At 45.3% G+C, this 18,145-nt stretch overlaps 1 protein-coding gene across 7 annotated transcripts in view; it reads left to right on the forward strand.

Annotated features, from left to right (window-relative positions):
* Positions 1-18,145, forward strand: part of plekha7b (pleckstrin homology domain containing, family A member 7b) — a 170,730-nt gene that overhangs the window by 8,896 nt on the left and 143,689 nt on the right. For 5 of the 7 annotated variants that reach the window (XM_052462545.1, XM_052462546.1, XM_052462548.1 and 2 more), the window contains exon 1: positions 8,795-9,063. The exons of the other annotated variants lie outside the window; for them this stretch is intronic. In XM_052462545.1, coding sequence (XP_052318505.1) covers positions 8,810-9,063 — 254 coding nt within the window. In that variant the 5' untranslated portion in view covers positions 8,795-8,809. Of the gene's footprint in view, positions 1-8,794; positions 9,064-18,145 lie in introns of those variants that run through there. 7 annotated transcript variants of the gene reach the window in all.

Genomic DNA, 18,145 nt, shown 5'->3' on the forward strand with positions numbered 1-18,145 from the left:
GTCGAGACCCAGGGTCTCGAGCTTGATGACGAGCTTGGAGGGCACGATGGTGTTAAATGCCGAGCTGTAGTCGATGAACAGCATTCTCACATAGGTATTCCTTTTGTCCAGATGGGTTAGGGCAGTGTGCAGTGTGGTTGAGATTGCATCGTCTGTGGACCTATTTGGGCGGTAAGCAAATTGGAGTGGGTCTAGGGTGTCAGGTAGGAGGTGATATGGTCCTTGACTAGTCTCTCAAAGCACTTCATGATGACGGAAGTGAGTGCTACGGGGTGGTAGTGGTTTAGCTCAGTTACCTTAGCTTTCTTGGGAACAGGAACAATGGTGGCCCTCTTGAAGCATGTGGGAACAACAGACTGGGATAGGGATTGATTGAATATGTCCGTAAACACACCAGCCAGCTGGTCTGCGCATGCTCTGAGGGCGCGGCTGGGGATGCCGTCTGGGCCTGCAGCCTTGTGAGGGTTAACACGTTTAAATGTTTTCCTCACGTCGGCTGCAGTGAAGGAGAGTCCGCATGTTTTAGTTGCGGGCCGTGTCAGTGGCACTGTATTGTCCTCAAAGCGGGCAAAATGGTCATTTAGTCTGCCTGGGAGCAAGACATCCTGGTCCGTGACGGGGCTGGTTTTCTTTTTGTAATCCGTGATTGACTGTAGACCCTGCCACATACCTCTTGTGTCTGAGCCGTTGAATTGAGATTCTACTTTGTCTCTATACTTTGTCTTTGTCTTTGTACTGATGCTAATGAAAAACAGTCTTCTGGTAGATGGAAAGCCTTTCCCAAAAAACATTAAATGTTAACTACAAAGTTGCATATTCTTACCTGGCAGAATGATATCATGATTATTTTCATCAATCCAGTTGGTATTTGTTTTGCAAACTCATCACATGTGCGACAAAACACAGCTAAACAACAACCTCTTGCTTGGTGCACACTTGAATTAAAGGGTAACTACACCCCAAAAATTTAAATGTCTCAGTTTTTTCCCAGACCTCAAAATGGTCTCACGATGTGGTTTAAACATTGTTGTCGACTTAGAACCTCAAATGTATTTATTTATTAAAAAGTGTTTTTTTGAGAGAGATCCTAAAAAAAGGTGAAAAAACAAAACCTGGACAAACAAAACCTTGAATTTATTTACTCTATTTTTGTTTTAATAAAATGATATAATTTGAAAAACATTATTATGGCATATATTGCAGTAAAACTGTAAATAAGACTCATCTCAAAATGAGACAGGTTTAATGTTCTCTTATTTAGAAAATAGTCCTGGTCATATAGGCTTAGGCTTAGACCTAGACAATCACCAAAACAGCTAACAATACACTGAATTCCTACGTTTCAATCATTTAAATTGTAAAGTCATGTCTTTCTACACAATACCACAAATATTTTTTTTACAATCAGGGAGGTAAACTCAGTGTTCAATCATTTTCCTGTGTATTTCAAATGGAATCATGTAACAAAATAGAGCTCTTAAAAATGTTGAGCGCCTAGCTGGCTACTTTTTCTATTTGTCTGACTACTCTATGTACTTGTGGAAAACACTGGCAACTCTGTCCACAGTCATCCCCCTTTTAGTTCGCCTCACTTGCCCCAGTCAGAGAGCCTGCCATAAAGTGCTTTCTACTGCTATGGTTGTATTCTTGTTTGTGTGAATAGTTTGTTGAATGTAGGAAATTATTGGGAGCAAACAAAGTCTGTTCCAAGCGGCACACAGCACAAACATGAGCCTCAGTATAACACGATTGTGTTAATATTGGAATAGGAAGTTCTCCTGACTCGAAGCAGTTGCAATAATGAATTGATAACTAATGAAAGTGTTCTGTGGTTGCAGACAGATGCTTTCTAGTGCTTAGCAACACTGGTGTGGATGGGTGGATGCCCATTCAAGTCTGGTGTGTTCCTCCGTAGTCTCAGACAGACTCAGTCTGATGGGACCGTGGGAGTATAACTCATTCAGCACAGCACACACCTACCTGTATGTAAGGCACTGATATCCATGTCCTCCCATCTGCCAACTAAACAGCCCAGTGCAAGATAGATTGAGATTGTCTGTGCCACTGTCTTTCTCCCTGTGTTGCATTGGAAATGTGTTACTCTGAGATGGAGGACTCGTAACCCAGACAATGCAACGCACCTTATGTAAACACTATAGAAACGACTGAGGCAGGAAGCTGGCATTCAGACATGTGAGTTTATAAAAGGGCAAAGGAAAAAATGATTGCAGAAATTTGTTATAGCTGACACTTTGATTGTGTGCTGCATGAAGGGAGTCATTGTGCCCGTCTCTCTGGCCGCTGAGAAAAGAGAACAACAGGCCAACCCGGAGATCTATGATGGCCCAAATGTCAGCCTGGCTGTAAAATCAATTGGTTATTTGTTGCTGAAATGACTTGATGGAAGCAAGGATCCTGTTTTGGTCTTCTTCTCTGGCACTAGCTGGACTTTGTGTCTTTGTCATTGTGCTGTTTTAACATTGGTGGGTTAGGTAACAGCAGACGACAGGGACAGGCCAAGTCACGACTGTCCTACAACCCTCTTCTCACATTAGAATTCCCATAAAGTATCGCTGTGGTTTCAACACAATTCAAATTTGACACACTCTTCCCAAGTTCAGAACGGAAAAAGTGTTCTCTTTGTTCCACTCTACTGCTACTTTACCTAAGGTTAATCAAATCAGTTAGTTACTGCAGTGTAGTTGCATGTAATTACACCAGGACCGGAACTGTAGATTCAAAGTAATTACATGTGTGTTCATGTCTTGGAAGAGCCAATGAGATATGTTGAGTTTGTCCTTGTGCTGTGCTTGGCCTCTTTATTATGCCTCATTGGGGAATCATTCATTTCTGCTGATGTGGCTTCTGTTATTTTCACCTAATGGTGGGCTCTTCAATACTTCACAGTGGACCGGCCACATCAGAGCTTTATTTGATTTACTGCCATCTTGGACGGCGCCAGGTTTTTCTACGTTTGTCCCATGTGTCTTTAAGGTAATTATGGGTGAGTCGTTGAATGCATAACCCACCTGCCTGCCCGGTCACCCTCACACTCAGCTAATTAAACACTATGAGTGGAGGCATGGGCTGGTTAATTCATCAAACCTCCAGTCTCTCAGAAATATGACAGTCAACTGTGAAGTCAAGCCAGATATGACTGATAGCTCCTGTCAAAAAGCTAAACTCTTTTTAAACCAGTCATATTTACTCCATGACTGACATAGATGTGGTTGAGGTTTCATCCAAACAGTAGCACTTTAGGTTGAAGTCTCCCATAATCATTGGATGGAGCTGTCTGTATAGGTTTTTGGGGTCCCCCCCTTCCCTCCTCCCCACTGCTGTCCATGGAGCATGCTGTGACAGGCTGAGCGGAATCCAAGTCCACATGGCGCTGCCGTGACAACGGTCTGCTGGTTGTGTAGCAGGTTGCTGGTGGAAACCAGCGGAGCTAGAGTACAAAGAAGGGATTGTTGAGACGGGCAGCGCGGTCGTAGTAAAACTCACATTAATTTACATGTAGGTCAGTGGAGGAATGGAGGTCTGCCTAGTGCTCTCTAACATGGTGGGTTAGTTAGATAACCTCTCCTGTCTCAGATTGGATCAGGGCTCTTTAGCTGTTACTTTAATCTGGCACTATATTAATGACTTGCATTTCTTTAGAATGCTTTCTACTCAGACTGAGAGAGGTATTTATTTGGATAAAATCTACACCGAAGAAATTAATGTTGTTTCAATTGGTTTTATGTAGCTACACTAGAGCCTGTGAAATGGTTTTCCCAGTTTTCCCCCCAGAAAATGTATAGCTGGAACAGTCAATGCTTTGGGAAAAGTGCAGCTCTATAGCTCCCCAAGGGGAGAAATGATACAATTGAGGTACAATGGTGTCCTGTTGGGACAATGTTGCTATTGTTGTTTGGGGTTTGCAAACCTGCGGGACTGACAGGGGGAAGTGTACGATATCCATATAGACCCACACAGACTCCCTCTCTTCTATATCCCTCCACTTTTGTCCTTAATAAGAAATGATGGTTCCATCAATCTTTTATTATTTATCTCAAATCTCTGTGCTTATTTGCCACCTCCCTCCAGTCTTCTAATTGGTATGGTCTGTTCTGTGTTACAATGGCACTCTGGGAAGAATGAGTTAATTAGCCATAAAATGTAGCAGAAGTGAAGGAAACCACTTTAAATGGAGATTAAAGGCAGCTCAATTTCCCTACAGGCATTTATCTCTAGGCTCCACTAATAAAGCATTCTCTTTCTGCACACAGCAAATCCACGCTTCACCGGTACAGAGATCCAAGTTTCCAAGTGAAGGAAGGCTACAAACTAATGTCACAATGCTTTAGTTGACCTTTGGCCTCAGCATACCAACATCCCCTTGTTCTGAAGGAACATGTGTTTGAATGGTAATGATCATCTCCGTCATTGCAGATGACAAGGTTAATCTGCTCAGCAAACCTAGTCAAGTGTAGCAAAGTCACATGTTTTTGGCGGTTACACCAGTACTTGTATTCAACTCTTTGAGTGCTTTTGAAACTGCCAAAAATACCTTTGATATTCAGTGCTGACTTTCAAACTGCCACAGAGAGTGGAAGAACTTTAGCAGTTTTTTTAACTTCTCTATTTTCGCTGGGGCTGCTTGACCCTAGTGGATCGTTTTTTAAAAATGTTTTTTTTTTGACAAGACTTCCTTTTAAAGTGTATCCCCAACTGTTCCTTTCATCCTGGTGACACAGGAAGAAAAATAGTCGTGTTGAGTCTTTCTGGAAGGTAAATCTAAGGAAACACACTTCTTCTTTTATTCTTACAGCAACGTGTTGACGGCTGTCATTTCTGTCTTTCCTATGACTCAGTGTTGGCAGGTGTGGTGTGCTTTCTAGGAAAGCCTATATTCACCACAGACACTGAATGCACTTTCATTACTTCAATCATTATGGCTTCATCATAACAGTTCAATTGACCACCCAGAACTAAGTCCTGATTCCCTCAGGTGGATGTACTGTAGGTAAGATGGTCTGGACAGTATTGAATTTGTCCATTAATGTCATGTTTGCTTCAAGGACTATGGAATTAGATGGGAATTGATTGAAATTCAGATATTTCTGTGTCAAGTGGCAGAGGGAGAGATGACGGGGGAGTGATAAGAAGCATGCCACTGAATACCAATCAGACAGACCTCCCTGTATCAGCCCCAGCCGCAGCCAAGCTGCTCTCAATGCAGTAGACTGGAGGTGGGATTAACTGCTGTTATCCCATTGAAACTAATATAAAACTCAATTCAAAGAGCTGTTCATCTTCTCTCATATGCAGAAAGATTGACCACAGAGTAAACATCCTCTTTCTGTGAAGGTATTTTATTCCAGGTTATATGAAGCAGTTATGCCCCCTTGGGATTTGGGCCAATAATCTACAGTTTTCATAGTCTTTTCTCTGGCTAATCTGAAACTATACTGCTACCCACTCTTACATACCGTTAGTGGTGTTTAGAGGTTTCATGCTGAGAAGTGGAATTCCACAGTTCCCACTGCTCAACCCTGTGGCTGTTTCATTCAGCCCAGGGCATCTATGAGCGGTCAGACTGCAGGGTGGCTTAAAGCTGTCTTTTCCATTTGTTTCCAAGTACACAAACATCTCTGTATGTATTGGCTATGATGGCTACAAAGAATCCTCACCCCCTGTCTCTCACACTTCAGCATGTTATGTTATTATTATATTATTATTATTATTATGTGCTGTCTGTCTGATCCAGTGTGTAAATAACAGTCCTTGTTCTACTCCTCTCTCAGCTGTTTGTTAAGACCATGCTGTGACCTTCACCTGACATTAGTGATTCTGAGAGGGTTTTGTCTCCTCTCTAGCCCCCCCAGTGTGTATGTCAAGCTCTCCAAACACTCTGGAATCGCTCCTTGCCATGCTGAAGGCTGTAATCAGTGAATGACTGGGCTCTTCTCCATTGTGTGTCAACCTCCATTCATCTGCATGCCACTCACCACCATGGCATCAGCAGCATTACCAGGCAGTCACTTTTCCATCCCCAAATACATACTTGGATTTGTTAGGTGATACAGTATTTCATCACTCAGCTAAATCATATTCAAAACAAATACGTCTCTTGCGTAGCTGTTCAACTTTCACGTAATGCTGTTGAAAACTCAGAAGCACTTTGACAGTCCGTGTGTGGGCTGAACTGACAGCTCTAGCGATGTGTGTGTGATGTGTGTGTGTGATGTGCCGAGAGGAGAGGCAGGATAGTCATGCCCTCCTGTGTTCTGGCCCTCTCTCCCTGGCTCTCTCCCTCCCTGATGTTTGGAGAACGAGGGTGTAATGATTATTCTGAAGTTTTGGAGGCAGTAGGCAGAGGCTGTGGCAGGGCCCTTTGCCGTGACAAGACTTTTGAATGATTTCCTGTTTTGACAGAAGCTGTTTCCAGTGGAGCTGCAGTAGAGGTACAGGGGCTATAGTGCTCTCCTCTCTGAGAATACTCTACCTGCTGCAGAATGAATCATTTATCATGTGGAAGTGGGAGAGGAAACAATGTGTTAGCTTAACACTGCCCCTGAGCACGTAGTCTGTCTGGAGTTATTGAAGATGCCAGGATCCATTCTAAAATAAATGACAATGTCAAATAGGGGGTGCTTATATCTCAGCAAAAAAAGAAAGAAACGTCCCTTTTTCAGGACCCTGTCTTTCAAAGATAATTTGTAAAAATCCAAATAACTTTGTATATCTTCATTGTAAAGGGTTTAAACACTGTTTCCCATGCTCGTTCAATGAACCATAAACAATGAATGAACATGCACCTGTGGAACGATCGTTAAAACACTAACAGCTTACAGACGGTAGGCAATTAAGGTCACAGTTATGAAAACTTAGGACACTAAAGAGGCCTTTCTACTGACTCAGAAAAACACTAAAAGAAAGATGCCCAGGGTCCCTGCTCATCTGCGTGAACATGCCGTAAGGCATGCTGCAATGAGGCATGAGGACTGCAGATGTGGCCAGGACAAAAAATTGCAATGTCCGTACCTTAAGACGCCTAAGACAGCGCTATAGGGAGACAGACAGCGGACAGTTGATCGTCCTCACAGTGGCAGACCACATGTAACAACACCTGCACAGGATCGGTACATCCGAACATCACACCTGCGGGACAGGTACAGGATGGCAACAACAACTGCCCGAGTTACACCAGGAACGCACAATCTCTCCATCAGTGCTCAGACTGTCCGCAATAGGCTGAGAGGCTGGACTGAGGGCTTGTAGGCCTGTTGTAAGGCAGGTCCTCACCAGACATCACCGGCAACAATGTCGCCTATGGGCACAAACCCACCGTCGCTGGAGCAAACAGGACTGGCAAAAAGTGCTCTTCACTGACGAGTCACGGTTATGTCTCACCATGGGTGATGGTCGGATTCGCGTTTATCATCAAAGGAATGAGTGATGGTACAGAGCGACATAGGCAAGATACAGTAGATGGTATTGAGTACAGTATATACATATGAGATGAGTATGTAAACAAAGTGGCATAGTTAAAGTGGCTAGTGATGCATGCATTACATAAAGATGCAGTAGATGATATAGAGTACAGTATATATGTATACATATGAGATTAATAGTGTAGGGTATGTAAACATTATATTAGGTAGCATTGTTTAAAGTGGCTAGTGATATATTTTACATCATTTCCCATCAATTCCCATTATTAAAGTGGCTGGAGTTGAGTCGGTGTGTTGGCAGCGGCCACTCAATGTTAGTGGTGGCTGTGTAACAGTCTGATGGCCTTGAGATAGAAGCTGTTTTTCAGTCTCTCAGTCCCAGCTTTGAATCCCATTGAGCACGCATGGGACCTGTTGGATCGGAGGGTGAGTGCTAGGGCCATTCCCCCAGAAATGTCTGGGAACTTGCAGGTGCCTTGGTGGAAGAGTGGGGTAACATCCCACAGCAAGAACTGGCAAATCTGGTGCAGTCCATGAGGAGGAGATGCACTGCAGTACTTAATGCAGCTGGTGGCCACACCAGATACTGACTGTTACTTTTGATTTTGACCCCCCCTTTGTTCAGGGACACATTATTCCATTTCTGTTAGTCACATGTCTGTGGAACTTGTTCAGTTTATGTCTCAGTTGTTGAATCTTGTTATGTTCATAGAAATATGTACAGTTAAGTTTTCTGAAAATAAACGCAGTTGACAATGAGAGGACGTTTCTTTTTTTGCTGAGTTTGTCCTGTTTTACTGCATGTACAAGTGGAGTAATTAGGGTTAAGTGTCTTGCTCAAGGGCAGATTATTAACAGGTTAAAGTTAATACTAGTAAATAATAGATGGGTTTTTTGAAGTGCTTTTCAAGGAGCCACAGATGTTTTGTTTACTTATACTGTAAGGCTGTTTTGTCATTAGTCACAAATACACCGGTGTCATGTCTAAAAATGCCCATCCAGGTCTCCAGTTTCCACATTCATCTTGTCCTAACCTGTGTAATGGTTTGAACAGCCACTCAAGGCCAAGACGTTAGGAACACAGCTGTCATGTCATGTTCGTGGTGACAGATTAAAGTGATGGCAGTTTGAGAAAATAGACAGGGTTGGGGGTATAACACTGCACCGAATGAAAGGGAGTAAGACAAAGAGTGGATTCAGAGGCTGATACAGTGGGTGGCTATGTACTGCAGAGCTGGGAAACAGGCATTCCATCACTCACCAAACTGACATTTGATATGTTTAACTCTGGAGACTGCAATGAATACATTAACAGTTGTCAGGGCAGAGATGAGACAATCTTCTTCCTGTGGTGAGCTACATTATAGAGGATGGGCCAGTCATGGGCCAGACGGTCAGAGACAGAGCAGGGTGGCCAGCAGCAGGGCAGCAGAGGAGAGGCTAGTGGGTCCAGGATGGGAACCTGCTGCAGCTGCATACCTCTTGGTCAGGAGGCTAAATGCCTGGCTGAACATGAACAAGAGGCTGCCGGACAAGACAGGGAGGAGACCATAGAAGAAGAAAAAGACACGGAGGAGACTATAGAAGAAGACCGGGAGGAAACAATAGAAGAAAAAGGTGCAAGGTAATGCCTCAGAAGATTCGGTTGGCAAAAGATATTATGATAGATGATAACACCTTGAAAATGTCTACACTTTTATTGTAGGCTGAAAGTTTAAGCACTGACACACACTGAGTCTACAAAACATTAAGAACACCGTCTCTTTCCATGATATAGACTGACCAGGTGAATCCAGTTGAAAGCCTAGATCCCTTATTGATGTGACTTGTTAAATCCACTTCAATCAGTGTAGATAATGCTTTATATAGATGCTTTATCTTGGCCAGGTCGCAGTTGTAAATGAGACCTTGTTCTCAACTAGCCTACCTGGTTAAATTAAAGGTGAAATAAAACATTTTTTTTAAATGAAGGGGAGACAATTGAGACATGGATTGTGTATGTGTGACATTCAGAGGTTGAATGGGCAAGATACAAATATTTATGTGCCTTTGAACAGGGTATGGTAGTAGGTGCCAGGTGCACCGGTTTGTGTCAAGAACTGCAACACTGCTGGGTTTTTCACATTCAACAGTTTCCTGTGCATATCAAGAATGGTCCACTACCCAAAGGACATCCAGCCAACTTGACACAACTGTGGGAAGCATTAAAGTCAACATGGGCCAGCATTGCTATGGAACACCTTTGACACCTTGTAGAGTCCATGCCCCGTTGAATTGAGGCTGTTCTGAGTGCAAAAATGGAATTCAATATTAGGAAGGTGTTCCTAATGTTTGGTATACTTATTGTATTTGCATGTGCAGTATCTCTTGGGAAGGAAGTTTGCTGAGGGAAAATCAGCTGAGGTGGATAATAGTTTATGAGTTGTGGATTGCTTGTGGTTTGTCTCTCTCTTCATGAGGCAGAGGGAGGATCCTGTGTACCTCAGAGTTGTTTCCAATGCCCCTCTGGAGGGAAAACACTGGGTCTGTTCCTATTGATTAAGTTCACATGACAGCAGCTCCTCGGCTGCCTGCCTGCCTGCCTGCCTGCCTGCCTGCCTGCCGCATTCTGTCAGAAAGACACTTGGAGTGGAGACACTGCAGAAATATGCTGCAGGTTTCCCTCATTTCTCAGACAGGAAAAGTTTTGATTGGCACAGAGGGAGGAATGAGCAAGTGCTTATTAACAAGAGAAAGTCAGTGAGCCCCCATGCAGAATTCCCAGTGTTTGGTTTGGAAGTGTGGGATTGACTGGAATCTCCCGATGGGCGTTCAAGCTCCTCTGTTTTGTAAATGGAAATTCTGGCGCTGAGATTTTCACTCTCCCAACTGAGCTCCGTGGAACACTGAACATCCCTTCTGCATGCTTCATGGATTTAAGTTTCATTTGCAAAATGTTCCGACGTTTGTGTGTTGTATTGTCTCTGTTCTGTGGTGTCTATTCTTTTCCTTTTGTGTCTGTTCTTGTCCTTTTAATGGCTTGATTTGATAACCGTGAAAGACATGGGCAGCATTTTCCATGAATTTGTCTTAGCTGTTAAATCCTAGACATTTGTCACACTATGGAAATAATTATTCTATATTGCATTTATTACTGGTTACAAGTTTGGGATTCCTCAAATTCTCTGTCAAGTGTAGGAGTGTGTTTCTCAGTTTGTAGTGTAAATCACCGTGTCTGATGCTATAGACCTTCTGTATGTGTGTCATCACACTGGGGACGTCATCCAACCTGAAAATATCCCTCAAATGATCCTCCAGGCCCATAATGCCTCGTGCTTTGCCTCTGACAGGGCTTGAGAGGTTCAGTCCAAGCTGGTGCTTTGGCTCTGACAGGGCTTGAGAGGTTCAGTCCTAGCTGGTGCTTTGCCTCTGACAGGGCTTGAGAGGTTCAGTCCTAGCTGGTGCTTTGCCTCTGACAGGGCTTGAGAGGTTCAGTCCAAGCTGGTGCTTTGGCTCTGACAGGGCTTGAGAGGTTCAGTCCTAGCTGGTGCTTTGCCTCTGACAGGGCTTGAGAGGTTCAGTCCAAGCTGGTGCTTTGCCTCTGACAGGGCTTGAGAGGTTCAGTCCTAGCTGGTGCTTTGCCTCTGACAGGGCTTGAGAGGTTCAGTCCTAGCTGGTGCTTTGCCTCTGACAGGGCTTGAGAGGTTCAGTCCTAGCTGGTGCTTTGCCTCTGACAGGGCTTGAGAGGTTCAGTCCTAGCTGGTGCTTTGCCTCTGACAGGGCTTGAGAGGTTCAGTCCTAGCTGGTGCTTTGCCTCTGACAGGGCTTGAGAGGTTCAGTCCTAGCTGGTTTTTGGATCTCACAGGGTACGGATCGCCTCCAGTAAACGTGAAATCATAGAGTTTATAGGATCATGGTCTGTACCAGTTAGTGACTGTGGATTTTGTGATTGAATATTGCTATTCACATTAACAGATTATTGAGTGTGAAAACCTCTAAAATGGAAAGCTCTATCTGCTGTATGCCACTGAAAGCAGATCTGGAGCAATTTCATTTACTGCAGCGTTTATTGAACACATCGACCACATGGGAGTGTGAGGACTTTAATTTGGTCCATTGTGCAAAGATGCAAAACTAATTGTTTGTTCATGATCGAGTGGATTCTCCCCCTATCCACTGTAAAGTGGGTTGGCTGTGCTTTGTGCTAGCTGCATTAGGTCTACTGTATATTGTCCATACAGTAACCCTGTGGCTGTTGTGAGAAGTGTAGAGGGAGATGAATGACACTGAGTAGAGATGGTAGACACATTACATTTACATTTAAGTCATTTAGCAGACGCTCTTATCCAGAGCGACTTACAAATTGGTGCATTCACCTTATGACATCCAGTAGAATAGTCACTTTAAAATAGTGCATCTAAATCTTACACAGTAGACACACATGGCTGACTATAGTAACACATTGGGGACCGTCCCGTCCCAGGCTGTTGTGAGAAGTGCAGAGGGAGATGAATGACACTGAGTAGAGATGGTAGACACAGTAGACACACATGGCTGACTATAGTAACACATTGGGGACCGTCCCGTCCCAGGCTGTTGTGAGAAGTGCAGAGGGAGATGAATGACACTGAGTAGAGATGGTAGACACGGTAGACACACATGGCTGACTATAGTAACACATTGGGGTCCGTCCCGTACCAGGCTGTTGTGAGAAGTGTAGAGGGAGATGAATGACACTGAGTAGAGATGGTAGACACGGTAGACACACATGGCTGACTATAGTAACACATTGGGGGCCGTCCCTTACCAGGCTGTTGTGAGAAGTGCAGAGGGAGATGAATGACACTGAGTAGAGATGGTAGACACGGTAGACACACATGGCTGACTATAGTAACACATTGGGGGCCGTCCCGTCCCAGGCTGTTGTGGAACGTCACACAGTAATGGCTCTATTGATTTCTACTATTTATGTGTCTAATTATGGCTGGGCAGTGGTTAGTTGTCTTTAGCTGCCCGACCGTGGCCCCCAGTTATAACTCTGTGGCTCCTTAATTCACTGAGGCATGAGTGATCAGAGGACAAATAGCCCAGGGCGTTGGGCATGGCAGTGCCTCAGGATATTAAAGACTGGTGAAATATCTGTAGAGGGAGAGAAAAGTCATCTCTGTCTGAATGAATCATCCTCTGGCCACTGGAGTGTGTTTGCGTGTGTGTGTGCCTGTGATGTGTGTGTGTGTTTGCGTTTGTGCGTGCGTTCGTGCTTGTGTAATGTGGAACATGGTCAGAAAGGTTGAACTATGGTTATTCTCAGATCAACCACTAGGTATTGCTGTTGAATCTTCTTCAACCACTCTTGACTTTCACCTCACCTCTCACACCACATCACAACTGTCAGTCTTCCCTGGCAACCAGCCTTCACAGATGAACTGTCATTTACATAGATCAGTATTGGAACATGTTCATTTCATAACATATTCCTGTTCGCTGCTCTTTTCTCACATTTTATCAAGGTGATATCTCTAGTCACCATTCCATACTCAAAAGTAAATGGCTAATTTTGGGCTAGTAAATGGCTAGTTTTCGTTCCCGCACTGAACACGCTGCAGGACAACGTCATGGCCTAATTAAATAGCTTTTCAATTAAGAGGTTATATCTAGCCTCATCCCTACTATGTCCTGCCTCTGCTCCTTTCTCTCTGTAATGGTGTCATAACTCGGGCTAACAGGACACATGGCACCAGTCACCCAATAGAGGGGCTTTCATTTCTACCTCAATGTGTAGTTGGGTTTGATATGGGCATTGGTTGGAGATGCTGGGGCCTTGTTACTGTGGAAAGGCTTATTGACAGAATTTAACAGTAGTCAACAGTGATCTGTCTCTTACCCAGATTTACAGGGGGTACTGGTTCAACCCTAAGGGGTCTGTCCTATTTAACCAGTGTGCCTGAAGAGCTTAACCAAACGTACTAGGCTCATCTAGTCCTGTCTGTCTGTCTGTGTCTGTCTGTCTGTCTGTCTGTCTGTCTGTCTGTCTGTCTGTCTGTCTGTCTGTCTGTCTGTCTGTCTGTCTGTCTGTCTGTCGAGACGGGCCCCAGACCGTTGCATCCGGAGAGCAAGGTCATCACTTACAGCTGATTTGACGAGACACTGTCTGTCTCTGAAGACGACTGCATGGCTGCTGTAACCTGAGAGACGAATGCTCTTTAGAGCTGAGACAAACAGACTGCTTTACCTGGTGGGCTAGATGGTACCTTTCCTCATCCTTTTTCTCTCCACTGAGTGGTGGGAATCTCTTTATCGTCTCTCCATAGTTGTGTCCCAGAGAGGAGGCGCGGCATAGGTGCTGACGGGGTTGCCCAGGGTGACAGTGGGGGCAGATCAGCGAGTGGCTGAAACAGCACAAATACCCCTGTCTGATGCTGCACTCTGCTTTCTCCCCAGTCACCCTCTCACCAAGCCCTCTGCCTCCACACTCAACGCAGGTACAGGGGAACTCACTGGGAAGGAACAGAGCTCTGTGTGTGTTACATCCTGATCTGTGATTATTTTCTCCATCGGTGGACTCTGTGGACAGAACCCTCCCAGGACAGTGCAGGATATTTTTGGCCTAGTTGGAGTGTGAGGTGCTGGGAGTCCAGATTCATCCAGGCACATTCCTGAACCAAGCAGGCCAACTCTGTCTGTGGGGCTGCAGGCTGCTCACTGCAGACACTGCAGGCTCGCTGGTCACACCCTGGGAAAGGAGTGCTGAAAGGATAGCAAAGGACAGAGGAAAACAGAGTTTCCTTCAGAGTTAGGGAAGGAAAGGGAAAGGGGGATAGCTAGTCAGTTGGTTACAATACTGCTCTTCACATTCTGAACTAATGCAATGCTGTGACATACTGAGGATTGTGGAGGGAAAGACTAGCCAACCGAACACAGACCAACAGGAGGAATTCATAGCTTGTGGCTGGTGTGCAAGGCAAAGGTAAGTTATTATTTATAGCTATGTGAAAGAGGAACCGTTGCAACCTTATACTGTATGAAAAGCTCTGTATTCATGTAGGATTAGCTCAGCCTGTGCATATACCTAACTTATACTCACTAACAGCAGCGAGGTTCAATAAACTGTGATGTTGTGGTTCTACTCCGAGTTAATTAATGACCTATGTACTATGTGGCCTATCAAAGCCGGCCAATAGTTGCCATATATTGGGTGTCATATTTGTGGATGTGGCCATGGTTTTGTTGATGGTGTTTTCCTGTTTTTAATGCTGTGGTTTTGTTCCCAGACAGTGGTATCACTATCAATACCCATACATGGTGCTTGTTCCTGTTTGATATTATCCCAACATCGCTCTCAAGATGCTGAGTAGAGTATTTGATATGGACACATATGGAAGTGAATAATAGATAGCGTTCATAGATTTGTGGCTTACTTTATGCAAGGTTTCATTTTCCCAGTACCCAGATTCAGGGTTTCACCCTTCACTTTGTTTTGTACCTTGCTCTGGCGTGACAACCCCACACTGTTGAATTGATCTGAAGCTCACCTTCCAGGAGGTTAGCCTGATATCAGAGAGTATCAGGGTGGAAAGTCTTCAACAGAAGTGGTTGAAGAAGTGTGTCTGTGTCTACCAGGAAGTGTGAGCTATCAGCACCCCCTGGATAAGGAATGTGTGATAATATGTGTGTAGGCGGTTTAAGAAGCCATTTAAGGAACCAGGGTAATTATGCTAAGTAGAAGCAGAGGAGAACGGTGGGCAGGGGGCTGAAGTAGATGTTCTATTCTCTCTTGATTGAGGCATTCATTATGAAATGCCCTTCAAAACCCCTGCATTTCAGAGCAGGTTCACCCTCACGTTCCTACAAAATTATGAGAGGATGAGGAGGTCTGATGATGAATGCCCTCCAACTTCAGCTCAGATAAAAGTGCATAAGTAATATGTGGCCGAAGAGAGACAGGCAGTGTACATCATTTGTCTCCTGGGTGGCTTTGATAGCTTCACTAACTCCTAGTTGTTCAGATCTGACATTGAGAGAGCATGAAGCACGTCAATGGACTAGTGATGGGCAAGGAAATCCATACAGTTACATATCACAATATTATTTTTGGACGATATTATTTGACTCCAAGTATCGATGTAAAAAAATAAAAACTCTGGTATTTTTCACCCTATAACTTGTTCTCCGTCTTCTTTTTAAATAGTGAGACAACATGTTTTCAGCACTTTTATTTCCCTGTCTGATCAAAACAAATGTCTCTCTGCAGCAGACATACACCCAGTGGCCAGTATATTAGGTACAGCCATTTAGTACCGGGTCGGACCCCCCTTTTCCTCCACAACAGCCTTAATTCTTCGGGGCATAGAAACATTGGTATGAAGGGACTTAACATGTGCCAGGAAAACATTACACCACCTGCCTCTACTGTTGACACCAGGCAGGATGGGGTCATGAACTCATGCTGTTTACGCCTAATCCTGACTCTGCCATCAGCATAACGCAACAGGAACCGGGATTCGTCAGACCAGGCAATGTTTTTCCAGTCCTCAATTGTCCAGTGTTGGTGAGGGCGTGCCCACTGGAGCTGCTTCTTCTTGTTTTTTATCTGATAGGAGTTGAACCCGGCCGGGGTGGTCGTCTGCTGAATTAATAGCCCATCTGTGACAAGGACCAACAAGTTGTGCGTTCCTAAGTTTAGGTCAGTCACTTTGTCAATTCTAAAGTTCAATCGAACAGTAACTGTGAATGCCTCGATGCCTGTCTGCCTGCTTTATATAGCAAGCCACGTGAATCACTGTCTGTAGGAGGTAACCATTTTCATGAACCGGGTGGTGTACCTAATAAACTGGCCACTGAGTGTATAGTGAGCAATATGTTTGGAACATCAATCCCAGTATTGAATCGCAATACATATCACATCGTATCGTGAGGTCCCTGGAAAATCCCAGCCCTACCGTGGATACCTTCCATTTTAGTCTCTGTGGATTTGTGCTTCCTGGGAAGCAGAGCATGTTCAGGCTAATGCTGCATTTAGATGGTACGAGGTAGATGGCAATCCGGATATCATTGTATTATCAATGAGAGCATGATGGTAAGTGCCGTTAAGGCTGGCGGTGAATGCCGCCAGCCTCTATGGTAGACGGGACTTGCTGCCAGAGTTCAAATATTTAAACTTTTGCCGTCTGCATTGCGGATGTTAATTTGCACTGTTTGTTTACTGACATCAACATAACAACTCATACCTTCGTGCTGGCTTGCCTTTGCTGTCACCGTCTTTCTTGCTTTCTTGTCCCGCTCTGCCGACTGGTATGACGGTTTTTGCGTCACTCGTCTAAATGTAGTATTATGCATTATTCCAAATGACATAATTGGTGCGGTTAGACTGGAGAATCTGCCAGACTGGTGTAAAATCTACAAGGCTAAAGAGGCCCTTGTTTGGAATGTGAGTGCCAGTGGTAGATGCTACGAGACTGGGGTACAGAGTCTGCCTGTGTGGGTGGATGAGCAGGGCAGCAGTGGATGAGGCTGGGGGGGATGAGGGCAGTGCTATAGTAGATGTGGAACAGACCAGGGGTCAGGGATGAGAAGGGGGCTGAGGTAGAAGGAATGAATGAGGGATAAGGATGGTGCGGGGGAAATTAGTTCTCCTCTGGAGGATCTTTTTCCTGGTGCCGGAGTCATCCTTAACCTGTGCCCCCCCCTCCTCCACCCCCCCCACCCCACCCCTCCTCTCTCTTCATTAGCTGATAGGAGGCGTTTTCAGCAGGGCTAGTAATCAGTCTCTTAGGCTGCTGGAACAAAGCCAACGCTCCGCTGCTATTTCTCAGGGCACGGACGCTCTCTCTTTCCCTTTCCCTCTCGCTCTCTCTCTCTCCCTCACTCACTTTCCCCATTTCCACATCTTTCCCTACTCCCTCCTTCATGTTACTACTCTCTATTCCTCTCTCTCTCCTCCTCTCTCTCTTCTATTCCTTCTCTTCTCCCTTCCTCCCCCTGTGGCTCACCCCCCTCCCTTCCCCTGCACATGCTGCCAGTGTGACAGTGGTTTCTGCATGAGTGCAGGGGGAATGGAGCAGAGAGCGGGGGCATCCAGCCCAACACAGGAAAGGAAAGGGCTCTGACATCACTGCTCCACTGTTGAATGCACATAGCAGAAGAGAGGGAGGGGAGCTCTGGCAATCCCAGGCTGCTACTCCTACTGCTCCATGGTCGAGGCTCCACACTCTGGTCTCCCTCTGGTCCTCCTTAGTCCTGCTGTGTTGCTGCTCTGGGGTAGACTGGGCCCCTCTGTCCTCCCATCCCACCCCAGAGCTGGGGGCTGTTTTGGGGAGGGTCTCATCACGTCAGATGTGGGCGTGCTGCAGTAGCCCCACCCCCCGTGTCTCCGTCTGAGTGGGACAGCCCAGGAGAAGAAGCGGGAAGCAGTGTTTAAATGCGTTCCTGAGACAACGTCAACAGTGGGCAGCATCACAGCTGAGTGGGGTACAACACAGAGCAGAGAGCTGTCCTGTCCTGTCCTGCAGCTAACATGTGGAGGGAGCCGGGCTGCTCCTCCTCTTCCTCACACACCCTTCAACCCAGGACCAGGAAGCCCTTCTACCATGGGACTCCTAGCAGGTCTGTATGGCTGATGTCCCCTCCTGGAGGACTCCTATAGCAGAACTAGCACAGATGAACCATAGCCTTCTTTATGGCTACCTGGCTACGCTCAGTTTGATGTGCTAGAGGTTGCTAACAGCTGC

Source organism: Oncorhynchus keta, chromosome 14 (assembly GCF_023373465.1).
Source record: "Oncorhynchus keta strain PuntledgeMale-10-30-2019 chromosome 14, Oket_V2, whole genome shotgun sequence".
Classification (NCBI taxonomy): domain Eukaryota; kingdom Metazoa; phylum Chordata; class Actinopteri; order Salmoniformes; family Salmonidae; genus Oncorhynchus; species Oncorhynchus keta.